Source organism: Myodes glareolus, chromosome 14, assembly GCF_982192425.1.
Source record: "Myodes glareolus chromosome 14, mMyoGla1.1, whole genome shotgun sequence".
Taxonomy (NCBI): Eukaryota; Metazoa; Chordata; class Mammalia; order Rodentia; family Cricetidae; genus Myodes; species Myodes glareolus.
This window is the reverse complement of record NC_142039.1, coordinates 54,460,403-54,487,883: the sequence shown is the minus strand read 5'-3', so window position 1 is coordinate 54,487,883 and position 27,481 is coordinate 54,460,403. Positions and strand designations below refer to the sequence as shown.

The 27,481-nt window shown below is 40.6% G+C and overlaps 1 protein-coding gene across 1 annotated transcript; it reads right to left on the bottom strand.

Annotated features, from left to right (window-relative positions):
- Window positions 1–4,281: 4,281 nt before the first annotated feature.
- On the bottom strand, window positions 4,282–27,434 carry Riok1 (RIO kinase 1). The gene is made up of 17 exons (XM_048424937.3): window positions 27,206–27,434; window positions 23,977–24,175; window positions 21,972–22,062; window positions 20,940–21,009; window positions 19,355–19,397; window positions 17,553–17,645; window positions 16,146–16,258; window positions 15,977–16,057; window positions 14,998–15,084; window positions 14,495–14,632; window positions 13,583–13,686; window positions 13,184–13,290; window positions 9,772–9,837; window positions 8,667–8,786; window positions 7,291–7,344; window positions 5,913–6,062; window positions 4,282–5,034 (listed from the first exon to the last, which is right to left on the bottom strand). The coding sequence occupies exons 1-17, from the start codon at window positions 27,274–27,276 to the stop codon at window positions 4,924–4,926; spliced, it is 1,698 nt and encodes a 565-aa protein (XP_048280894.2). The 5' UTR covers window positions 27,277–27,434; the 3' UTR covers window positions 4,282–4,923.
- Window positions 27,435–27,481: the final 47 nt, after the last annotated feature.

Sequence of the window (27,481 nt, the reverse complement as noted above, 5' to 3'; positions counted from 1 at the left end):
TATTCCAGAAGAAACAGAGAACAATGTGAGTCCCCCAAATTGGAAATGCTCCAAAATCTGAGTTTTTTCACAATGACAAAATGAAAAATTTCCAATTTTGAATCAGAATGTTCAACCTGTCTATGCAAAAATGTAAAATCGAAAAACCTTACATTTCTGATCCAAGGTATTTTAAATAAGATACTCAATCTCTACTTCATGTCTTATTTTTTTTAAGAAGCCCTATTTTCTTTCATACATTGTACATATAGCCTGCCTGTATTTAAAAAGCTATTAAAGGCAATTGAACCATTTTGCTACCTTTATTCTTTCGTAATTAAGATTCTTTAATAAAAAAGTTGAAAAGTGCAGTGAATTGGCTTATACAGATTGAGGAAAACCCTGTTTCTTCCTATTAATGTATATACAAAATCCCTGCATAGAGAATTACTTAAAATTACTATATATGTGCTATATATATACTGCATAGTATATATATGACATATACTGATATGACATATATACTATATACGTGTGGTATATATATATATATATAGTGTGTGTGTGTGTATATATACATACACACACACACATATAGTGGGGAGAACAGGCATGTGCCATAGCACACATGCAGAGGTCAGAGGGAAACTTTTAAGAATCAGTTCTTTCCTTCCAGGATGGGATCCAGGGACTAAACTAGGCTGTCAGGTTTGCCAAGCAGGCCCCTTTATTCACAGTCTTTCAACCTGCATCCACATATGGATTTCAGTGTTAATATTGTCCCATCCCAGCATATGGGAAATATCATTTTGACAAATACTCAACAGTAACAGGTTACTGTTTCTTCATTGTGTCTTTTCCAACCAGCTATGCCCCCAGTGCACTGCGGCTCCCGAACAGCACAGCCTCTAAGCCGTTCTCCATTTGGTCTTGGTTTGATAGCTGAGAAGGGAAACCAAGGCAAGATGAAGAACCCGCAAGTGAACAGCACATTACACCGAGCCTATGGCCCTTCGTGGGTGTGTTTCTGTAAACATCTTATTAAATGTGCATTATTTCCAAGGGAAAAAATCCACTTCTGTTGTTGTGGTTTTGAGACACAGTTTGATCTTGGCTAACCACCAACATGTGGCTGCCCTGCCCTTGTCCCAAGAGCTGAGATTGAGGTGTGCTCTACCACAGCTTGATTAGCTACAACTTCTGCAAAGTATATACTGAGGAATAACTGTCAGGGGTTCTAGGCTGGTACTAATTTAGAAGCCGAGCACCAAATGTGCCATTATTGGGCCAATGAGTCTTTAGGGGAAAGTAAAGTGATAAACCCGGCTACTGTGCCCCCTGTGAGTACAAGTCTCCCACTCAGTGCATCTGCTGCCAGTCATACCGGTTAAACATTAGCACTCAGTACCATGTCTCCCTCTAGTGGAACAAAATGACTGCAAGAACAATGAACAGCATTCCCAGAGCAGGGTAAAGGCTGTTACTCCTGTGGGGAGCCCTGGGTTTAATCCCAACACTGTATACAACAGGATGTCAGAACACGGTCCAAGAATGGAGTCATCTGAGGTTTCTGAAAGCTTGTGAAAAAACTCCTAGAAACAAGAGTCTGTGACCTCAGTTTCTTCCAACCACGGCATTGATCTTGCACTGGGCTTTCGAGTGTCCCTCCGGGTGCAGCAGACAGGAGCATGTGCTTGAGATTACTTGCCACAGCTGGCCACTGCTACTTGGTCCTACGCCTCTGGAAACATGTTTGTGACTGGACGCTTTACTCACGTGATTCCTCTTAACCCTCAGAGTGTAGAGTTGGCTACTGCGCGACACCTTAGTCACCTCGTTTATGGGTTCCATTCTCCTAGTCTGCAGACAGCAGGATGTGGTGCCACACTTCCACTCCGAGCACTTGGGTAAGAATCGAAAGCAGAAGGATCAGAAGTTAAGACCATTCCTGATTACACAGGAGCTAGAAGCCGGCCTGGGCTCCATGAAACATTGCAAACGAGAGAATTTTAGATGACATCTAAATTTTTGTGATCATTCGGTCCAAGTCCCACAATTTATACATGAGGACTTCTTCCCCAAAGGGAAGTGGCTCCCCAGAACAAGTAAGGGAGCTAAAGACTAGAGTTGGCACCCCAACCCTCAGAAAGCCTTGCTCATGTTCCATGCCAAGGCATCAGAATATGGACTGGACTGCCTCATTCCCATCTACTTCTGTACTGGGATTAAAGTGAACTAAGCTTTTAGGTTGAGCACTTTCCGTGGTATCCAGATGGCCTTATTTCAAGTCTGAAGGGTGCACACTGACCACACCAATTCCTAATTTCCATCTTTATGAGCAAGAGGCATGTGTGACATCATCTTTGCTTAGTTAACAGAATAACATCACTTAAACATCTACTGGGTTAACTATATCTCAGCATAGGACAGGTGCCGAGATATGAAATAACAAAGACAAATCCCTGCCCTTGTGAGTTTAAAGTCTGGTCTGAGGATATATATGTAAGTAAATTCAATATGCAAGTTACTTTGTCATTGGGAGATATGGAGAAATAATGAATGATAAAGTTTGCAGGAGCGCAGGGACACAGAAAACAGTATGAAACCAAGTGAATAGGAAGGGCCTCACTGAGTCGGTGACTACATAGCCCTAGCTGGACTGAGCATGTTATGTAGACCAGACTGGCTCCGAATCAACCGGCCTCTGCCTCCCCAGTGCTGGGATTAAATAGTGTGTCATCATGACTGGTCGATTCTGTTTTAAAACTGAAGATTGGGTAAAACTGAAAATGCTATTCTGAACATACAAGTTTCCTAGCTTTGTCCATAAGTGAAGTCTGAATTTCATAATGCAAAGGGTCCGTGTTAAGTTTCTTGTGGCTGTGCAAAATACCAGATAGAGTTTAATAGTAGTAGTGAGTACCTGTAGTAAACGTGCCTGAGTTAAGGTGGATGAAGGAATAAGACTAAAGAAACTAACAGAAACTTTCATTCTGACTCGTGTCGCCTGTGGTGAGGCAGCAGCAGGTTAAGGCACCGACAAAGGAAAGCTGCTTGTATCACTGTGGCCAGGAAGCAGAGGAAAGCAACAGGATCCAAAGTTCCAGCAAGAGCACCCTCAGTAACCTCAGCCCCCCTCCCCATTCTACCCTTACTCAGGAATACCCCTATCAACTTGGGATCAAGCTTTTAACATACGGCTTTTGAGGGACATTTAGGATCTAAACCATAACAAGACATTTCTAATGACAACTTACACCAGGTAGGTCCAAACCAGGAGGAACAATTCTGCTTTGACTTAGCTTTGAGTCCACATGGTTTAACCTTAATGCTGGGACAACAGAAGTTACTTTTTAAAGGTAAAATACGAATCTACATAAACTTGTCTAAGTGAATCAGAAGACATGGAAGATGACCGTGCAGAGCTGGTAAGCTTGCTCTCAGCACTGTAAACTGGGCTTTTTTAGGACTACTTTTGTGTTTCACTGAAACCCCATTTCACAGTGTGGACTTTAAAGTAGAAAGGGGAATGTTCTGAACTTATGATCAGAGTTCATTTGGTCCCCACTGTAACTCACCACAAACAAGTAGCTGAAAGCTGCATCTTAGTAGAAAACCTGGCTGCTGTGTAGGATATCTGGCGCAATGATCCTACCAGGAAGTCTACCCCACCCACACGCCTCTCTCATCAGTGACTCCAGTGGTCGCAGTGGCTTCTTGGATCACAAACCTCTGAAGTCACCTTTTACTATTCTGTTCTAACTCATTTGTTCCATTACACAAACTCCACATCCACTTCTAGCAACCTAAGCCAAGCTCCCAGCATCCTTCACCTGGGCTGGCAAGCATAGCCAATCAATCACCTTCCAACTCCGCAATTCTCCAGACGCCAGAGTGATGCTTTCAAAATACAAGTATAATCCTGTCACTCCTCTGCTGAAAACTCCATCAGATCTCGTGACAATTCCCACCCCTTGATTTGGATGCTGTAGACATCCTTTGCTGCAGGGCCTTTCCCCTGGCTTCTTGCTTTGCTTATGTGTTCTTATGCGCCTGACTTGGCTTGGTTGTTTGTATCCTCATCTGTTTAAGTAGCCCAGGCTGGCCAGAACTTAGAATCCTTCCATTTAGCCATTGCAGTGCCAGAAAGCTCAAGTGTGACTCAGCTTCAAGTATGTTGTCAAGTATCTCACTGTGTGGCCAGTCTCCCTAGGCAGTCTCGTTATTCAGCATTATTTCTCTATATATAATTTATAACCTCTTTGAAGAATGTTACTTATTTTTCTATAAGAATACAAACAATTCAAAGGAAGTAATTTTATTTTATTCACTGATATATCCCAGTACCTTAAATGTTAGATGATCAAATGAACATGACAAATGGCTGAATGTGAAATGGCTGATGAGATGAGGTCTAGCTAGAAAAGACATATTAAAAATGAAGTGGGATCATATGACAAGAACAGAGCTGCTGTGAACATCAACATCGTGGCCACATGACTTCTCTTACGAGTGGAACTCCAGGCTAAAAGTCACAGCGTGGTAATCAGTTGATTTCAGACATGTCTTCGGCATGTACAAAGAAAACAAATATTCCCAAGTCTGTCCAAATGCCTTTATGTTCACTTGTATAAAAGTTGTGGATGATCACATTTAAATATTTACGATGCTTTTGAAAAAGTTTGCAGGAGAAAATATATAAAAATAAAGTGTACAAAGTTCTTCATTAAAATAGTACTTTAATCTATTAAAAGCAGAGCTAGTGGCTGGATCCCGACATTGTGGGCTTTGGGCTTTTGAGGCAATCACACGGCCACACTGCAGTCGTCCCCAAAGGAAGAGATGGTAGAGACTCAGGTGCAGTCAAGAAGCCGTCCTCCAGCCACAGCTTCTACCTGAGGTTTAGAAAGTAGCTGAGGAATGTCCACAACACGGCTCTGCATTCTATTTGCCTTTCTTGGCCTTGGCTGTTTTTTCTTTTCTTTTTTTCACATGTTTAGGGATTTTACTTTTCCTCTTCTCTCTCTGGGCTTCCTTGACCATCTTTTTTCTTTCCTGTAAAAAGCAAACAACACACTCTCAACAAATTTCATTCACTCAGAGTATTTAAACTATTATTAGAACTGAATTAAAATTCTTACGTTAACAGGATAAAAGTAAATGTAGCATAAAAATAGCAATTACAGGCTGGTGAACCTTGGGGTACAACTTTTCTTTGAGGCGCCTTCCATCTCACCTCATTCCCACCCCACACCCCAAAAATCTCTGCCTTCTTCACTCCCTCAAGACAGTCTTACTTTGCTGTCCAGACTTTTATTACACACACACACACACACACACACCTCTCCGCTTCCCAAGTGCTGGGATGATAGCTGCCTGCCTTCATATGCAGATTATTTTTCTGTCTGTGTGTCCCCCCCAGCTCCCTACTATAGCACCAACCCATCTACCACTAAACTACATCCTGATCCTTGAACTCTGCTGAAATTGCAGAGTCAAATCAATATCCTGTATGTTAGTTACTTCATGTTCACAAGCCCCATATTTTAAAAGTAATAAAGATTAGACAGAAACAAGTATTTGCTTCTAGTAGGCAGACATCACGTCATCTGTATGTGCGATTCTGAAGAAGCCCCTAATAGCAGCCAACTCTTTAATTTACTCCAAAAGTAAAGTTCACATTTAGTTATGAAAACTACAATTAAAGGCACTATTGATCTCCTTTGGTGATAACCCATACCTTTAATCCCAGCAACTGGGAGACAGAGGCAGGTAGCTCTCTATGAGTTCGAGGCCAGCCTGGTCTACAGAGTTAGTTCCAGGATACCCAGGGCTACACAGAGAAACCTTGTCTCGGAAAACAACCAACCAACCAAGGCATTATTGATGCTTCAAAGTCACCACCCTAAAAAAAAGTGAAGATCTTAAGCAACCTTTTTATCAATGTCAGGGTCAGCAGTGTGTTTCTTGCGTTGGACATTATCTCCCTGCTCTTCGGAGTCTGTGTCAGAGCACTCGGAACTTCCAGCATCTTCTGAATCACAAGTCTCTTCCTTAACTTCACTTTCGAGAAGTGCAGGGACCTTGAAGTTATTATAGAACCACGTTACTTGGAGACAGTTACTTATCTGTTAGTCAACATGATAATACACCATTTTACATCAGTATGCCAGATACACCAAAACATCCAAATAGCAGAATCAACATTGGGGAGAAAGGCAGACAACATCCATTCACTCCAGTAGGACTCAAGAACACACAAATAAAGGATCTAGCACAGGTATTCAATCTTCTGACACTGTAACATCTACAAATGTATGGGGCTATATTCACTGCTATCCTGGCACGCAGGTGGTCCACTGCCAAAGGCTGGGCACATGCCTGATTACTAGGATAATACAGGTGATCTCAATCAATAACATAAGTCTGATGCTGCTTTTAGCAAGCCAGATGCTGAGTTGTGATTTAGAAAAGATATGAGGCAGATGATGATGATGATGATGATGATGATGATGATGACGACGACGACGACAATGATAATAATAAAGATCTAGCTGGGTGACTTTAGAGCTGTTTTTCTATGAACCACATTACTAGCAATAAGCTAATCTAATCAAATGAACAGTCAAGCAAGAGAAAGTTTCATTATCCCTGAAATTTACATTTATTTCACTTTTTTCTTGTTCAAAACAGAATCTCATCACATAGTCCAGGATAACCTTAAACTTTCCATTTTCTGTCTTACAGGTAAGTGGGTGAGTGACGGTAACTAAGCACAGGTCCTCTGAAAAACCAGCAAGAGCTCTTAACTGCTGAGCCATCTCCCCAGCCCTGACAATTTCCAAAACTTATTATAAAAACTATCAAAACAAAGTGTATGGTAATCAGTATTATCCCACACAAATGCAGATCCGGATTAAGGACAAATATTTCACTTTTGTTTGTTTGGTTTTTGGTTTTTCGAGACAGGGTTTCTCTGTAGCTTTGGAGCCTGTCTTGGAACTAGCTCTTGTAGACCAGGCTGGCCTACATTTTTCACTTTTAACAGAAGAATTCAGAGACAAAAAAAAAAAAGGCTCATTTTCAAATTTAATTCGAATACCACATTACAGTAAGTTTTGTATCTTTTAAAAATAGCTTCCATAGGCTGGCAAGATGGCTCATCAGGATCCCAAAGACCTAGAAGGTAGGGAGGGTCAACTCCCCAAAGTCGTCTTCCGGCTTCCCATCACACATGTGCTGTGGCATACTTATAAGCACATGCTCAAAAACAATGCATTATAAAGCAATAATAACACATATTCTCCATACCTTCTGGACTCCTGACAAATCTTTTTTCAATCCCGTGACAGTCTGGTATAGAATCTTGTTTAAAAAAAAAAAAAGAAAAAAAAGATTAAATATAAAAATTAACAATGGTATGCACTATTAAACACTGTCTCCTGTGATTCTGAGAATGTACTCTAAATCTATCACATAGTTACACTGAAAGTTGCCTGCATGGTTCTTGTGTGCCAACCATGTGTGCCCACAGGCCCAATACAATCTAAGTCTAATAGTTTTCAGATGAGCTCGCAACCCAACAGGTGGCAGCAAACACTAACTTTGAACTTTATTTGGTGAAATGTTACCCATTCCACAAACAGCCCTACTCAACTCTCATTAGTATATCTACATGTATGGTAATTACTAAAAGGATTTTCGAGGAGCTAGAAAGATGGCTCAGTGGTTAAGAGTGCAAGTTGCTCAATCATGAGGACAGAATTAGGATCCCAGAACTTATATCCAACGGCTCAGAGAGTAACAAAGGCCAACACCCTCTTCTGGTCTGAATGCATACACAGATGTGTACATTTGATCACAAACACATTTAATTTTAGAGTGCGTTTAGGCCAGAGAGCTATCTCAGAGATAAAGGCACCTGCCGTGAAAGCCTGAGTACACTACTCAGGAGTCAAAGGTGGAGAGAGAGATCTGACAAAGCTGTTCCCTGGCCTTCCTACGGGCACCACGGCATGTGTGCGCTCACACACATAGTACATTTTTTAAAATGCTTTTGTTTCATTCATGAAAATCTGGTGACCACTTCTTATGCCTTTATATAAAGGTTTACATAACCAGCTAAGTTTTTCTACATGGCTGCAAAGGCTCAAGGATTTACTTTCTGGTATGCTAAAAAAATATTTCAAGGGGACTGGAGAGATGCACAGGGGCTAAGAACTTGTTCTGCTCGTGTAGAGGACTCAAGTGTGTTTCCCAGCACCTATGTGGGAAGGCTTACAACCCCTTCTTAACTCCAGCTTCAGAAACCAACACCTCTGGCTTCCAAGGACACCCGCATTCATTCATCTGCACATACCCCCCACCACATACACACATAATTTAAAATAATCTAAATATTTTTTCTCTCCAAATGTGTATGAAAATGAAGCATAGCGTATCAATCTACGACAGCCATTTTTATCCTAGACTTCTTGTGAATCTATCATTTTACTAATTATAGTTCCCTGAACACATGAAAATGCATCACCCCCTCTTAAATCCAGAAGTATTCCCTTTACAGCCACTGGGAATGGAAGCATGTTTATACAAAGGGGGCTGACCACCTCACTAGCACCAAGCCAGGATTAAGATCGGGACAGCCTCTTTTGTTAGAACTGTCTCTACAGACAAACCTAGCTACTCACATTATCTTGTTGAGTATTCAAAGCCATGTCTTCTTCCTTCAACCTCATCATTATATCCACATCTCTCTCATAATTTTTCACTTCATTCAAGGTTCTGGGAATATATGCTTGCTTGAACACCTAATAGACAAGAGCAAAATTAAACTATTATTCCTTTACTCCTGCATTCCTTCAGTATTCTTACCTAGTTCTATCAATCATGCAGAAATCTGCATTTCATCTCCAACACTGACTTTCAGTCAATTTGTGTCTACACTGGTGTGTGCTATTTGGTAAGCTAAAAACGATTTGATAAAATAAAAATAAAATTTTACAATTAATCTTAGAAAGAAAAAAAAGAGTCTATTCCCAATGATCTTTAGAATAACATTCCTCCCATATATTCTAATTTCAAAAAGCATCTTCTGAGAGGAAGGACAGAATGGAGTTACAGTTAGCAAGGACTGCCTGCCTGTTAGAACTGAATACACACATATTCTTACTATGTAGGGCATCACCACTCAGCTGCTACAAAACTTCTGAGTGAAATAAACTACAATTAAAATAATAAATATAGTAATAAGCCTACTGTGGATCTTAATAAAGATGTCTTGACTTCTTAGGACTAGTTTGATTTTATTTTTTAACGGAGTATCAATATTTAAAGTCTGTTATATTTATAAAATCAGTATGTAAGTCATTTAAAAATTCATACTTGCAAATTAAGTCTTTTCCTTCTTGACTCTTGTACCCCCACAAGCTCTTTCCAAACTTCACCTAAATAACAGGCTAAGAGGTTGCTGAGTGCAACAATATGACTGAATGTAAATTATATACCATGTACCTATAAAATCAAATCCATGCCTTACCAACGAAATCAAAACCATACAAAACACTGTAATTCAAGAATTAGCTGGGTATGATGGCACATATCTGTCATTCTATCAATCAGGCAGCTAAAGCAGAATGAGTGTGAGTTTGAGGCCAGCCTGTACTACATAAGAAGCTAAGACAAGCTCTAGGTTTATATGAAAATACCCTGCCTCCAAACATACGACAGAATATCTCACAATTCCATAGTAAACCCAAGTATTCCCCAAGGCTGTGGATACATAATAAACCCCACCTCTTCGTCCACTTGATCTTGGCTAGTCTTTTCTTCCTTGGTCCTTTGGGATGCTATTTCCATGGCCTTTGAGAAAAAGCAAAAAATTATTTTCCTTTACCCTCACCCTAGAAAAGACACATTTTCTATTTTGTAATGAACTATTGTTTTTTAATCTTAACAGATGTCATGTCTTCACACTTCTGAAAGTACTTCAAGGCGAGCTTCTACAATGTAGGCTGGCTCTCTACTAAAGACTTGTCAGCCATTTAAAAAGAAACAATAAATCCTGTTAGTCGTATCTTCAGTCCCCTTCTATAGATCAGCACTGGGGTGCAGCTCAGTTGTGAGCACTAACCTAGGCTATCCGAAGCCCCACATCCCAGTTCTTCAAGATCAGCACTGGGGTGCAGCTCAGTCATGAGCACTAGCCTAGGCTATGCGAAGCCCCGCATGCCAGGGCCGGCATCACTCATAACCACACCCAACTCATGGCCAAGACAACTAGGAAGCAAAGCTTTTTATAAACTTATTTTTAAACTATTAGCAAAAATCTCTATCAGAGAAAAACTGAGACCCAACAATGAATCATTTCTCCTTTTTCTGTTTTTTGGTTTTTCAAGAAAGGGTTTCTCTGTATAGCCTTGGCTGACCTCAAACTCAGAGATTCGCCTTCCAAGTGCTGGGGTTAAAGGTGTGTGACCACTAATTGATTGAACCACTAATGGCATGAACCACTTCTTAATTCTTGAAAAGTCAGTGAAATGAATCCCAAGGAAGCTAACTATGTGGCCCTAATGCCACTACAGTATAAATCACCAAGAAAGCCCCTTGGGCAAACACTGACTGAAACAGAGGTGACGAAGACCCTATACAGGATTCTTCTCACTGATAAAACAGCCTTTAGTTAAAATACATACAGCAGAGGGCCAGAGAGGTGTCTCATTGGTTAAGAGCATTATTATTCTTCCAGAGGATCAGAGTTCAATTCCCAACATCCACATTGGGGAACTCACAGTGTCTGTCACACCAGCTCCCAGGGCATCTAATGCCTCTGGCCTATATAAGCATCTACACACACATGCACATACAAACAAGTACACATAATTAAAATAAAAATGTATCTTTTAGAAATATATACAGAAGGAAAGAACATTATTCTCTATATTTTAATATATAGATTAGACTCAATACTAATGGTTTAGGAATAAAAATACTTTGATAAGTTACTCAGTCAATACATGTTTGGTGGTTTGAATTGAAAATGGCCTCCATAGCTCATAGGGAGTGGCATTATTTGGAAGGATTAGGATATGTGGCCTTGTTGGAGTAGGTCTAGCCTTGTTTTAGAAAGTGTGTCTCTGGGGGTGTTGCCTAGAGGTTTCAGAAGCTCAAGCCAGGCCCAGTGTGTCTGTTCCTGCTGTTGCCGATCTGGATGTACCAGCTACATCTCTAGCACCACGTCCGCCTGTGTACTGCCATATTACCCTCCATGATGATAATGGACTAAAGCTCTGAACTATAAGCCAGACCCAATTAAATGTTTCCCTCTGTAAGAGTTGCCATGGTCAGGGTGTCTCTTCATAGCAATAGAAATCGTAAGACAACATGTAGTTGTCTAGTACATAATCAGGTACTGACTACATACAAATAAAATTTCTGTTCCTCAAGAGTTCATAATCTGCCAAACATGGTGGGGTGGACAGCTATGACCCCAGGACTTAACAGGCAGAAGCAGGAGGAGTATAAAGTCAGGTCAGCCTGGGCTACAGAGTAAGACCTATTTCAAAGAAACAAACACCTCACAAAGAGACCAATCAAGTAAGAGGGCTTTAGATGTGCTCAGTTGTTAAGAATGCTAGCACAGCACACACCAAGTCCAGGTTTGATCCCAGTACCGCATAAACTGGGTGTAGTGGTGCACAATTAAAATCTCAGAACTCAGCAGACAGAGGCAGGAGAATCACACACTCAAATTCATCCTTGGCTATACACAGAGGCAGCCTGGATACAGGAAACAGTGACTCAAAAAAAAAAAATTAAGAGAAAACAATACCCCTGAAAACAGTGTTTATCCTGATTTTTCCCTTGAGATAGCTTTCTGACCTGAGTTTTAATATTCACCAGGCAAAGCAAGATGAAAAGGCACTCCAAGGGAAAGGGGAAGCATGAAAACCCTGACTCAGAAGTGCCAAGAATAACAAGAGATAAACGGACTATATCAAAATATAAAACTTTTGTTTAGGGACAAAACGGTACACTCAACAGGAGCGGGGGAAAAGGCAATGCACTGGCAGAAGAAAATGCTGCAGCTCAGGATTGATGAAAAGGAAACAGGCAGGGTTCAGAAGACAAACAATCTACTTAAAGAAGGGAAAGTATGGAACAGGCATTTCTCCAAGAGAAACCTAAGAAGATATTTAGTGTCACTCATTAGAGAAACATTCAACACATTCATAATAAGATGCCACCTTACACCCCTTAGGACGGGTAAGGACAAGATGAGAGGACAATCAGTGCAGCCAGGATACAGAGCAACTGGAAGCCTTGCACAGTGTCAGCATAACTGCAAACAGCAGTCAACAGCAGGCCCTCAAAACTCAGAGATATTTGTATGCTCATATTCTCACCTGTATTATTCCTGACAACTGAAACGTGGTAGAGCCCAAATGCCCACTGACGGATGAGAAAATAGACAAATTATGGTCCACACAATAGAGTATTATCGCACACACTAGAACACAGATGAACACTGAGCACGGTAAGTAGAATAAGCCAGCTACAAAGAGCTGAGAGGTGGCTCAATAGTTAAGAGTGCTGGCATCTCTTCCAAAGGACCTGAGTTTGGTTCCCAACACTCACTTCAGGTGGCTCATAACCACCTGTAAGTCCAGCTCCAGGGGATCCAATACCTTCTTTGGGCCTCCTTTGGCATCCACACACATGTAGCACACAATCACACTAACACACATATATACATGCAAATAAAAAGTGAAAAATTTTAAACTTAAAAAAAAGGACAAACAGTACGTGATTGCACTTATTAGCAGTATCAAGAGTAGCTCAATGACACCAGAATGGTAGTTTTCAGGAGCTGGGGGGCAGGGGGAGCACAGGTTCAATGTTTGATGATTTAAGAAAACTAATGGTGTGCACAGTATTCAATGCTTAGTACTTAATGCCATGCATATTTTGCCACACAACCTGGCAATTTTCTTACTAACAGTCATGGAAGTTGACAATCTCTGTAACCCTGTCAGTTGAGTAAAGTCAAGAAACCTGGCATTACTGACATCTTTGCTGTTTCTAATTTCACTGTGAGATGAGAAGTGCTAACAAGTTCTGGAAATGAATAATTACACTAAGTAACCCAATCCCTCAGATGTGCGCACAAAGACAAGTCATACTTCCTCCTCTCCTCAGCCCAGCCTACCTTTTCAAGATAAGCATCCATGTTCTCACGGGTGATGGAAGGGTCCGTAACAAACTCGAAGAGCTCCCGAACAGTCATCACAGCGACAGCATACTTGAAAAAGAAATCTGTCAGAAGAAAAACATTACCTACAGCTCTGCAAGGGGAATAGTTACTACCCCAACTAGTGAACAGGAAAAGGAAGAAGAATGCACCGTCTCCAGCCAATGGTCTAAGTGGCACTGCACTGGACAATTAAACAGGACTTGTTTGTCAGTGCTGGGGATCAAATGCAAGGTTTTCCACGAGAGAGGCAAGCACAGTGTTCTAATGCCAGGCTACATTCCTACTCCGAGTGACAAGACCTTATGCTATGCACACACGCATAGATGCTATCAGGAAATCCCACTTTCTACTCACCATTGACATTCGCACAGTCTTTTCTCAAGAACTCCAATGCATGTGGGTGATCATGCTCCACAGACTGAGAAACATCAATGATGTACACATCTCCACCATGGTACCTGGTACGCAGTAAGAACAAGATTACAAGTTACTATTATATTTTTGTTTTTTGGTTTTTTTAAAATCTATTCTGAAGCTGGTTGTGGTGGCACACAATGGAAGAATTTGCTGAAGGAGGCAAAGCTGAGAAGATTAGGTCAGAACTCAAGACTAACCTAGACTATACATTTTTAGGTTGTAGTACACACACCCAGCACATTAATCCCAACCCTCGTGAGGTAGAGTTCGAGGCCAGCCTGATCTACAAAGTGAGTTCTAGTACAGCCAAGCTACGTAGAGAGACCCTGTCTCCAAAATAGAAAAAAATAAAATAAAATAAATTGATTCTGTTCTTTGTTTTGAACTCAAACTCTTAGTCTTCTTGCCTCAGCATCACAAGCGCTGACATAACAGGCATGCACTACCATATCTAGTTTTAAAAAAACCAAAAACATTCACCTTAAGTAATTCATAATGACTATGGCAGGTAAGAAAGGGTTATCTTGACTAATATAAAGATGAAAACTAAGAAAATTTCAAAGCCCATTAAGTCGGCTAAAAATGCACCCCCTCTGCTGACACCCTGTAGTGCTGGGGATGAAATCCAACACCTCCCACACACATTGTAGACACTTGTTCTACCAACCAAGCTACAACCTCAGTCCTTCCCAGTGGTCTACTCTGTGACTAAGGTGACTGAAGACAGTGACCACATCTTAATTCCTGCCATGGGAAACCAACAGGATACAGCATGACTTTATCGATTTGGACTTTTTGAAAGACATGCCATAATGAAGTAGAACTTTCCTGGAAGCAAACCACACTCACAGCATGTTGAATTCACTGAGATCCGCATGGACAAGTCTAGCGTCCTGATACATTTTCCTCATGTACTGAATGACTTGCAGGTACAACTCCCGGGCCTTCGATTCTGACAAATGGACATTTTTCAAAAGTGGTGCAGGCCTCAAGTAAAAAAAAGAACAATAAAATTATTAAGATCAAGTTTTCTTGTCTTATTCTATAGTTACATGCACCTCTTATTGTAATTTGTCATGTGAACTGACTATGGAGTAATGCACACCACTCCAAAACACTGGCAATTACAGGTACTTTCCAGCACTTTAATAAACTAAACAAACCTCAGAAACAAGGTTAACTTTGTTATTCTGAAGTACTGTGAAGCTTCACAATGGTAAATCATAACAGTTGTGTGCACACAGTAGGAAAGACTCCTGGAAGAACTACGGGAAATACTTAATCCAGTACATAGCTCACAGGACTTAAAATACAGTTTCACCATAAAATTCTTTGACCTTCCATATACTTACATGTCATCTTTGCCAATGAAGCCCATGAGAAGAACATGACTTCTTAGCTTGATTGGTTTAGGACATGGTATGTTTGCTGTTGTTAGCCTGTGACGTAGATAAAAGGAAAACTGGAAAGTCAAAAGACATATAAGCAAATTACAGCAGCTACAGACCATGGCATGAATACTCTGTTAGGAAGCAGTACCCAGTCCTCTCAACTAGATCGCTTTCATAAACCAATGGTTTTCAGTGGCAGTATGGTGTGCTACCAAGAACATCAAAACACTGATAAACAATTAAATCCCATAGCCTGTGACACCCAATCCATTTCTAAAAATGTTAAACTATGAAAAAAAAATGTACATCTTAGAATTGATAAGGCATAGCAACTATGTCAACAATTATCTTTTGAGTTTACTAATCTCAAAAATAAAATCACTGGACAAACGCCTAGTGGCTAACTAGGATGTAGGAAGATTTCAAAGGACTTCCAAAACAAATTGCACCAGCTTAACAGCAGATTATACTTATATATAACAATTAAAAAATGCTAGAAAGGATAAACCTTTCTAGCATTCTCACAACTTTTGAGAAAACTAGGCAAGTGTCCTTTTTTACTGTAGTTATGGCAAAATGACTACATGATTGTGTCCCAAATTGGACTAAGTAAGAAAAGCAAGTGATTAGCCAAAGAGCTTAGGGCCTGATAAAATCTAGTTAAAATTCCTATAATTTTTATATGACGGAATTGTCATCACCGTGTCACTAACTACTGTCTGAATTCCTGTAAACGCCTCATCTTCAGAACAAACTCTACATGCTTTCGCATGGCCTCAGACTCTTCAGAAAGCAGAATTCTTCTGCTTAGTTAAGCATATGGAATAGAGAGCTCCATGGTCTAATGACTCCCCCTCTGCTTGGAAAGGGCAGGACACAGATACACAGACAGACACTGTTAAGCACGTGCACCCCCTCCAAACCATGCACCACCACTCACCTGGATAAATTCCTCATTTCCTTTTCTGCCCATGTCTTCACCATTTTTCTAGGGTTTCCTTTACAATAGCCACGACGAAATCTGGAGCAAGCAAACATGTGTTACTTTAATCACTGCATTATACTATTTTAGCACTTGAGGAAAAAGCAATTCAAGAACCTGGACTCACCTAAATTCTCCGGTTACATACTTATCACGATCTTTGAACACCAAAATAGAAGTTTTGTATATTTTGATTGCTCTGCTCTCTCCACTGTCTGTGGTAGCATAGTATACATTAGCCTATTTTAAGCAAAAACAAAGGAAATTAAGCATGTGTTAAATAACTAATATCAGTTTTCCAGTTGATTTTAACCTCAAAAACAAACTGAAACAACATCTGCATCACTTGCATCTCTGGAAGGTGTGGATTAAAATATAAACACTCTATCATAATAACTATACCTCTGGCATACATTCTTATGCCAACATATTATGTTCTGGTCAATGATGGGCCCCATATACCAGAGGGGTTCCATAAGACTTCATTACCTATAGTGATGTCATAGACACCTTAGGTTTTCTACTACAGGAAACTGCTTAATGACTCATTTCTCTGAATGTAAACTATTGTTACATGAGGCATACTGCAGATAGAAAAGTCCAATTTCAGTGTAATTGGTTTCACACATTTATCTCTAATAAAAATTTTTTAGATCTAATTAATTCCCACAGAATGAACTGCTAATTGTGATGGTTTGAACAAGAAATGACCTCTGTACACTCATGGATTTGAACACTGGTCCCATTGATGGTGCTGTTTGTGGAGCTTCTAGAACTTTTAGGAAGCTGATATAGAATGTTGCTGGAGGCAGGCTTGGAGGATTAGCAGCCTGGGCCCACTTCTAGTTCACTCTCTACTTCCCATTCGCTGCCTGCCATGCCTCCTCCCTGCCATTAAGGACTCTAATCATCTGGAACCCTAAACCAAAATAAACTTTCTTCCTTAAGATATTCTTGGTTATGGATTTTATTATAGCAATAGAAAAGTAACTAATATATTGTTTTTTAAAAGTCACACTTGTCTTCTTCTGAACTTGCAAATAAAGGAACATGAAAGACTGGCTCACAGCAATGAATCAACAACTTTCATTCATTAATAGCAATATTAAAGGGAACTCAGGACCACTGTGATCTTTGAAAATTGAAGCTCACTGCTGAGCACAGTCTCAGCGATACAATATAGTGATCAGGGTAAAGTACACAAACAATTTCATATCAACTAACTATCAAGCAACATAATTTCTAGAAATATTGTTAATAAACTATCTGGTGTGTGTAGCTTTCTTTCTTTTTTGAGACAAGATTTCTCTATGTAGCTCCAACTGGCCTGGAATTTACTATGTATACCATGCTACCCTGGAACTCACAGAGATCTACCTGCCTCTGCCTCTTGAGTAATGGGATCAAAGGTGTGTGTCACATTGCTCAGCTTTCCTTTCTTTTTAAAGGCACAAATTAAAAGTGCCTTAGTTTTCCCTGGTATTTGAAATACAAAAACTAACATGAAAACACTGCCATCCCAACACAAGCTCACTTCTTTTCCGGTGCTAATACAGCCATGTATCTCTGATATGTCTTTTTTATCCAACATCTTGAATAAAATCATTCTTGTCCTAGGATCCAAAACCTAAAAAGAAAAGGTTTTTTTAGTTTGTTTGTTTTTAAGTACAGTCCTGAAAACAAATCAGACAAAATAAATTATAGGACAATAATCACCAGGGTGATCAAGGTGGCTTCAGTGATAATAATAAATTATAATAAACTATAGGACAATTAAAGTACATACCCAGGGTGATCAAGATGGCCCAGTGAAAGGTACCTGCCACCCAGAACCCACCCACATAAAGGTGGAGGGATAGAACCAACCCCAGTTGCCCTATGACCTCCATACAGGCACCATTGCACAGGGACAGCCTCTCCCATCATGCACATACACACATTTCAGTTTGGTTTCTATTGCTGTGATAAACACTATGACCAAAACAACTTGGGGAGAAAAAGGGTTATCTCATCTTACACTTCCAGAAAACAGTTCACCGCTGAGGAAAATCAGGACAGGAACACGATGTAGGAACTAAGGCAGAAACCATGGAGGAAAGCTGCTGACTGGCTTGCTTTCCAAAGATTGCTTAGCTTGCATGGTTTTACAACCCAGGATTACTTATTCAGGGGTGGCACCATACACAGCGGGCTTGCAAACAGACTTGTCTACAAAGCCAACCTGATGGAGGCAATTCCTCACTGAAGGTTCCCTTTTCCCAGGTGACTCTAGTTTGTAGCAAGTGAAGAAAAAAAAACTAACCAGCACAACATACAATTAGCTAACATTATAAATAGCTCTTTCATATCCAATAATTCTTCAGTTCCACGAACTGGTTCTAGACTGCAGATTAGCCTTTACTTCCTTGGGGGTACAGGACAGAGGGGTGCTTAAATCTTAAGTCAAGAAGCAACAGGTCAATAAGCTGCTATGTCAATAAGTTGCTATGTCAGAATGTGGAAAAGTACATAAACATGGGTAAAAGAGAGCCCAAGTAAGGTAGCAATAATAATAATCTCAACTTTTTTAAAAAAAAATCATTTTCTTCACATCAAAAGTCTAAATCAAGAGATATATACTGTTAATCCCAGCACTCAGGAGGCAAGAAGCTGGCATATCTCTGTGAGTTTGAGGGTATCATAGTCTAAATAGCAAGTTTCAGGCCAGCAAGGACTACAGAGAGTATCTGTCTGTGTCTGTCTCTCTGTCTCTGTCTCTGCCTCTGTCTCTCTCTCTCTCTCTCTCTCTCTCACACACACACACACATACACACACATGAAAGTAAGTTTCAATTACATCATCACATCCTGCTGGCCATAAGAAATTCGGGACTAGCACCTCACCCTTTCCAAAGAATAAAGCACATGTAAGAAAGAGGTCTCTAATTAGACATTTGAAGGTACTGCTCTTCCGCCCACCTCCATCTATATATGCCCCAGATGCATGGTAGGTAGGTACTCAACCTATTTCACAGCAGATATCCAACCTATTTAATGGAAAAGAGAATACAATTCCTATAGATGCTGCTTTAAAAGATTCTGGTCTGACAGTCTCTGCTTTCCAAACCTCTGAGAAGGGGGAAGCACTGTAGCTTCAAGGGTTATGGAAGGACCATGGCTCTCTTTATCCACTAGGGGTCCTATTATACAGCAAAATGTCGATCACTAAACTTGAAACTGTTTACTCAGAGGTCATTTTAGGTGAGACTAACACCAAGTAAGGAAGTTAAAAACAAGACACACTTCAGAGAACAAAGAAATGCTAACTTCAAACCATACAGCACATGTCAAGCATACCTGTTCCACGGTTGCTCTATCGGACTTATCTTTAATGCGACACCTAAGCAAAAACAAAGACAGTCAAAACTCAGTGAGAAGTCAGAATCAGACTTCTCAATGGACACGATTCTGTGACAATTCTTAAGGAATTTTTCGTAAGAATTTTTCATCCTAACTTGATATAAACACTTCTACTCAATAAAACTTCAGTTCTGAGCACGTGAGTCAATTCTCCTTAGCAGGCATGCACAATCTTTTGTTATTTCTATTCATTTTAAAGTTTTTATTTTTCCATTTATTATTCTTATATGTGAATAAAGTGTAGATAAGAGATTGCCACCCTGTATATGGTGGTCAGAAGCGAAGTTTGGGAGTTAGATTCCTCCTTCCACCATCAGGGACCAAACTCTGGTTTTAAGTTTGCATGACAAGCACTTTTATGGCCCCCTCTCCCCACCATCTCCCAGGACTTCTGATATTTCCACAGGAAACGTCATCTACAAAGCTCACTCAAGAACCATGCAATCAAGAAATAACAAATCTCATGCTTTAAATCCAATTTATAATTTTCTGTTGGACCATTTTCATTTTTATCCTTAGTCACATACACTCACATATGAGCCCACACGTAAGATATGTGCACGCACACATATGCACACACAAATATATGTGTGCATATATAATGCTATATATGTAATATATAATATATTTCACATATGCTTGCAGAGGAAAGGGAGAGGAGGGGAGGGGAGGGAAAGAGGGGAGAAGAGATAAAGAATGAGGAAGAGGTAAGGGAATAAGAATTTGTGAGTAGCCGGGCGGTGGTAGCACATGCCTTTAATCCCAGCACTCGGGAGGCAGAGGAAGGTGGATCTCTGTGAGTTCGAGGCCAGCCTGGTCTACAGAGAGAGTTCTAGGACAGGCTCCAAAGGGATTAAAGGTGTGCGCCACCACCGCCTGGCCAAAGACGGACTCTTGATTTGATTCAGCTCATATACGAGATAACCCAATCCAACACACTAACCTACACTAACAAGGGTTCAAACACAAGGAGTCAGACAGACAGGCCAATGAAATACCAAGTACAAGTGTCACTCAGAAAGTAACTATCTCCGTGGACACAGAAATAAACCAGAGGGAAGCTGATTTTCATGTTCAGTTTTAACATTGTTACTGGATTAATATTATATTCTATCCTGCAATGGTCACCCCAGTTATTAGCACATGAGAGAATCATCCAGGTCTTACTCTAAACTGGAATCTACAAACACTTATCCTTATGAAAACATATTTACGGACTTCATACGATTGTACTTTTACTACTTAAGATTCATTTAAGTTTACATGCCAGGTGGTGGTGGCACACCAGGAGGCAGAGGCAGGCGGATCTCTGTGAGTTCAAGGCCAACCTGGTATACAAGAGCTAGTTCCGGGACAGGCTCCAAAGCAACAGAGAAGCCCTGTCTTGGAAAAAAAAAAATTAGATTTACAAAAGCATATGCTAATAAATGAGAGCACATAATCATCCTTTACAGAACAACTGTGCTGCTCAGTCAGGAAATCAGGCTTCACCAACCATGCTTCTCATGAAAACATTACTTACGATTCTGCTTCTTTTTGTCTAGATTTTACGGTGACTTTATTTATGACAGAATCAGTAATATTCAGTTTATCTAAAAATACAAAAAAAATCACAATGTAAATAATACAAAAGGCAAAAAGACAATAATAGTCTCTGAGCAGGATACTTCTCCCTCTACCTTCCCCTTTCCATATAGTTTCTTAATAGAATTAAAATAGATTTTACTTATGAGACAAGCAACAAATTAAGATATTGTCTTCACAGTGATTACTTGCGGCACTATAGATGTGATTTTTGAGTCAGAATTCTAAAATTCTAGATACAGACAATACTCAAAAGCACTGGATCTACATATTAAATCTCAGATACTTATATTTTGTACAGTATAAATAACACAAATATCTGAGTTCAAAGTTTAACTATGAAAACTTCAGTTTCTTTTCAAGTTAGAGGCATATCACAATTGTGAAATACTTACATACATTAATCTGATATTTTTGGACCGTGTACATGAGAGACACTGGGTTGGTTTAGAGTCAAGATGGCACAAGGAGAAAATGAAGGCCTTGCATTTTTAAAGCAATATAGTTCAAACTGGGCTGGCTTGTTCATCATAAAGTCTCTAACCAAACAAAACAGCATTTTTAGGCTGTCTTAATAAATGCAGAACAGGTAAGAATTGTAATGAGTATCTGAAATTTCATATTCCTACCACAGCAGATAAAAAAAGAGAAGCAAGAAAATATGAATTAAGACATCTTTAAGTCACTAAAAGTTACTTTTCTTCATTCGGCTCTATCACTAAGTTGATACATCTACTTCTTGAGCCAACAGTATTTGGAAAAATCTTTTCATAGCCCAATTATGTAACGTTTGTTTGTTCACGTTTTTGAGACAAGGTTTCTCTGTATAGTTCTGGTTGTCCTGGAACTCGCTCTGTAGTCCAGGCTGGCCTCAAATTCAGAGATGTGCCTGCCTCTGCCTTCAGAGTGCTGGAATTGAAGACATGCATCACCATTCCCCAGATAGGCAATGTATCTCTTAAGAACTTACTTAGATTGATTTTATTTTCAAATTTTTGCAAGGACTTGTCAATTGGCGTAGACATTTTGGCAGAATTGTAGTTAGAAGTCTGACGATTTGCCTATAAGAAATTAATTTAAAATAGGATTAGTTATAAATTCAAGCCTAAGGATCACAATTACATTGTTTATTCCCTTAGCCATTTTTAAAAATATTTTTGGGGGAGGGGCACCACACATATGGAGGTCAGAGGACAACTTTTAACAGCTGATCTTCTTCCACCCTGATGACCCCAGGAATTGAACTCAAGTTGTCAGGCGTGGCATCAAGTGAATTTACCTGCTGAACCATCATCTCCCCTTCCCCAGTTCAATTAGTTATTAAAGCATCATTACACACAAGAGCACACTAAGAAACATATTCTAAGACTTTTTTTTTAAGGTTTTTATAGCTGGAGAAGATAGCTCAGCAGTTAAGAGCACTGGCTGCTCTTCCAGAATGGATTCAATGCCCAGTACCCATGTGACAGCTTACAACCGTCTATAACTTTAGTCCAGGGGATTCAAAACCCTTTTCTGGATTCCTGGGGCATTTTGTGAACTGCATGCACATGGTGTATCGATATATATGCAGACAAAACACACATACACATAAAAAAGTAAGGCATTTCTAAGAGAAGGCTAAGGTTACTAACTAGAACAGAGGTCACATGTTATTTATTTCCCTTCAATGTATTTTTTGTTATTATGAATAATTAGGTTAGATTTATTTTTTATTCAATTGGTTTATAGATTTGATACTTGAGAATATTCATTTACATTCAAAGTGTTTAATAAAGAGCTAAGGATAACATTAAGTTCATTCTAGTAACTATATAAACCTGACACCTCAAGAAAGGAAAAGGGGAAAGAGCCTCAGCCAGCACTTATATTGGTGTACTGCATGACCTTAAATGATGCCAAAGAGAAGCAGAAACAACACCAAACACTCAGAAAATGCAGCACAGATATAAAGGGCTCTGAATAACTGCTGACTCAGCTTTACTGCATCTAAGCATGAAACTCGAGACTGGGTTGTCTTATTTGTAAAGAGCTTAAAAGATTAAAAGCTTAGGGTAAAAAGCTTAAAAAGACAGGCAGAACTCTATAAATACAATAAATAAATAAATCTTTAAAAATTTTTCTGTGAAATTTAATACAATTTTTTAAGATTTAGTTATCTTATTTTTTATGTATGAACGTTTCACCTACATGCATGTATATGCACTGCATGTGTCTGGTGCCCACAGAGGTCAGAAGAGGGCAGTGGATCCGTCAGAAGTGGAGTTATATAGAGGATTGTGAGCTGCCATGTAGGTTAAAGGAATTGAACCCAGGTCCTCTGCAAAAGTAATGCATGCTCTAAACCACTAAGTCATTTCTTCAGCCCCTTTTACTTTTAAAATAACTTTTGGCCTTGGGATATAGATTAGTAGTATGATACTTGCCCTTGGTTTGATCCCTACAACCACAATAAATAAAATTCAATCCATGTTTCCTATCCTATACATGTCTGACTAACGGATCTATTTTTGTCATGCTGGGATGCGACATGCAAGTGTTCCAACAATGCACTGTTAGTATTCAGGCATCTGTAGCCACTAAGAGCACCGCTACCTCCCGTCTGTCTCTCTTCCGCCACTCTTGTCCCCAGGAACCGGTCTCTGCTCCCCACTCTGCCCCCTTATCTCTCCTCTTCCAATAAACTCCTATGTGAGCTCTGTTGTATGGAGTTTCTCCTTCCCATCATTTTAAAATAAATTATAACATGCACTGCACCCCCAACACAGCAATTTAACTGTTATAATCATCAGCAACCAAAAGTAACAGCTAACATTCAGCATGCATACATATCATAATCGAAGCCGAAAATACCTGAAATTTCACCAAAGATAGAGAACTAAAGAGAAAGCTATCTGTCGCCCCACGCCCCCCAACACACACATGCATGCTAACACACACACAATATAAGCAGATTCACAGAATGACTTCCATACCTGAGGGTTACTGCCTCCATTCCCGGTACAACCCTTGGTGAGTTTTCCAGTTCCATCATCCCAGTACCAATCACTGTCATAATCATAGTTGTCTTCCTCATCGATCTCACCTTCATCCTTCACTTCTGTCACCTCATTCTGAAGGTTCTGAAGTAGCATGTCGTCTTTTGCTTGAATTGACTTCACTTCCATGCTTTCACTAGACATAAAAATGTTCTGGCATATTTATACATTCTCTAAGGAGAAAACCATCCACATACAGTCCTAAAGGTTCCCTTACATGCTGGGCAATGGTGGCACATGGCACATGCCTTTAATCCCAGCACTCAGGAGGCAGAGGCAAGCGATCTAGTGAGTTCAAGGCCAACCTAGTCTATAGAGTGAATTCCAGGACAGGCTTCAAAGCTACACAGAAAAACCCAGTCTCAAAAGATTCCCTTAAATTTCCTAATCTGTTCATCTTCTTCATCTTTTTTTTTTATTCCTTTTCTGAGACAGGGTTTCTCTGTGTAGCCCCAGCTGTGCTGGAACTTTGTAGGCCAGGCTGGCCTCAAACTCACAAAGATCCTCCTGTCTCTGCCTCCTAAATGCTGGAATTAAAGGAGTGCACCACTACACCCAGAGCCAGGCTCAATTTTTATAAAATTTTGTGCATCCCAAACAAAACACATCTACCACCAAATTCAATACAATTGTAACCAGCTTTGACCTTTCATGCAAAGAGCAGGCCAGTAATCACATAAAACAACTGATACTATGTACTAGTTAAAGACATAATGCTCAAGTCAGCATCACACAATACAACAGGAGCAATACCAACATTAGCATGGGTTTCCGGCAAGGATGACATGAAGTAAGTTAGTGAACTGATATCCCCACTCCTTTTCTTAAAAGACATTAAAAGACAAGTGTCTCATCATGTAGCCAGAGCCTGGAACTTGCTATGTAGACCAGGCTGGGCTTGAACTCAAAGATCCACCTGCCACTGCCTTCCTAGTGCTGGGATTAAAGATGTGTATCACGTCATATGACTATAAAAATTGCCATTATCCCCCCCCTAGTTCTGAGGACTGAACCCAGAGCTGTGTCCTTTCTAGGCAAGCACTCTATATCATATTTATTTATTTATTTAGAGACAGAGTTTCATTGTGTGGCTCTGGCTGGCCTGAAACAAACAATGTAGACAGGACTGGCCTTGAATTCAGAGAGCCACTGCCTCTGCTTCCAGGGTACTGGGATTGAAGGCACTGTCATCACACCTGGCCCCTTGTATTTTTTTTAAAGAAATAAATTCAGTTATCAATTCCAATGTATTAACTGGCTACAGCTCACTGGGCCTCAAGTGCCTATGGGCATGAGTAGGAAAAAGCTAGACAATCATTAAATAACTGCAGTTTACTAAGACTTCATTTACGTATAAAACATAAACGACTCCTTCACTTAACTAATCTAATAACCTAGAATGGTAGGTTCAAGTCACTACTGTGCAAACGATCCTGGCGTCCTCAGTCCCGACTAGGCAATCCTCTACTGTGAGAATGTCTTGTACAGATAGCACTGCCAGGCTCTACCTACCTTCAGATGCCACTAGTATAACCACTGGGGCCCAGGTGTGACATACAAAAATGTGTCTGGAGATTGCCATGTCTCTTTGGCGCAGTGGCAGCAGCGTCCTGTGTGTATGCAGGCAGTGGGTAAGCGGTACACCACCGTTACCATTACACACGGGCCAGCAAAGCAGGCTGTTTCTTCTTCCCACTAAAACTCTTCAGCAAGAATTCCTGTGAGAGGATCTGGAACCAGAAGACTGGAGCTCTCTAATTTCTCTAGCTAATCCCCACACATCCTCTACTAACTTACTATATGTTACTGTTTACTCCTTTCTCCTTTGCAATATTCACCATTCAACTTTAACACAAACAATTTGCCTCATTATTAATACCAGCTTCCCCTAACCTTTTTTGTCAATCAAAACGGTAGCTAACACTAGATTTGACACACAGCATGGTCCATATTATATTTATCAATATCACTATCAATTGATGAATAACATCTACATGACATAAAATACACAAAATCCTCTGTTGCTTCAAAATGACTATATTTAATTTTCTTTTCTTTTTAATGGGAAGTTTTCCCTCACTGCTTTCATCAGACCACACGGTCAACTCAACCACAAAACCTCGACACTGCTACTGCAAAATCATCCTATGGCCACAGCTTAGGGGCACCATGTTTGAACCTGGGTTTTTTTGTTTGTTTTAATTGGTTCTCTGTTCCACTCTTTTTGTTTGTTTGTTTGTTTTTCGAGACAGGGTTTTTCTGTAGTTTTAGAGCCTGTTCTGGAACTAGCTCTTGTAGTCCAGGTTGGCCTCAAACTCACAGATCCGCCTGCCGCTGCCTCCCGAGCGCTCGGATTAAAGGTCTGAGCCACCACCGCCCGGCTTTCGGCTCCACTCTTACTCTCTAAGAACATCTTTTACAGAACTGATCAGTCCCTTTAATTCATAAACCAAATGACTCCCTGGATCTGCTAAACGCCTTCCTCTGGGCTTATAAAACCTGAACAGTCAGTATCTCGACTCCTCTCAGGCACCTGTGAGGCTCTACCTGGCTGGTCTCCCTTCCCGCCTCAGTTCTCCCCGCTGTGCTCTAGGCTCTGGCCCCTCGCTTTTGTATTTACAGCCAAGAGAAATCCACCGCAGGGCCTTCACTTGGCCACTTGGCCACAAACGTCGTTTCTCCTCTGCTTCTTCTAGTCAATTAATCTGGACTTTGTGTGTATGTGTGGTTTTAGTATTGGAGATGGAATCCGAGCCCCATCTATTAGGCGAGCGGTCTTCCGAGCTATTAAATGTGGCTCTTTCCTGCCCAAGATATCCGTCTCACTGAAACTATCTGCGTCTGCTCTCCCTTCCAAACACACAGCAGAGACTTGGTTTGTCTTGTCCATCACCTCTCCAGTGAAGACAAATGTCTGCTCAGTCTATGTGGAACCCTGTATGTGGGAGTTGGGAGAGCCCTACGATTCTCAATTATCTCCAACTCTGCTTCTCTGTCAATCATTCTGGAACTCAGACTCCCTTGACAAGAAGTTCTCACGATCCTCCCAGCTGTAAGGACAGACCCTGAGGAAACCACAGTCCAGACCCGTCAGGCGTCAGCTCCCCGAGAGGACTGCGGAGCTGGTGGAGCCTAAGGAGTCCGTGTGTGGTCTCCGGCCGCCTACCTGTCTGATGCATCCGCGTCGTCGAACTGTCCGGGCACTACCGCGACCATCCTATCCCGACGGCAGTCCATGGCGAGAGAGGCGGCCGCGAGCGGAAGAGACGGCTTTTCACCTGGCGAACCCAACGGCGTCTCCGCGAGTCCCGCCTCACACAAAACGCTCGGCAACCTCCAGGTCCAAAGCAGCAACCAGGTGCTGCGGAGTGACAGGAGATACAACTTCTGTAAACACGCCACCGGCGAGCTCAATGCCGGAAGTTCAGCGCCGGAAGTAGTC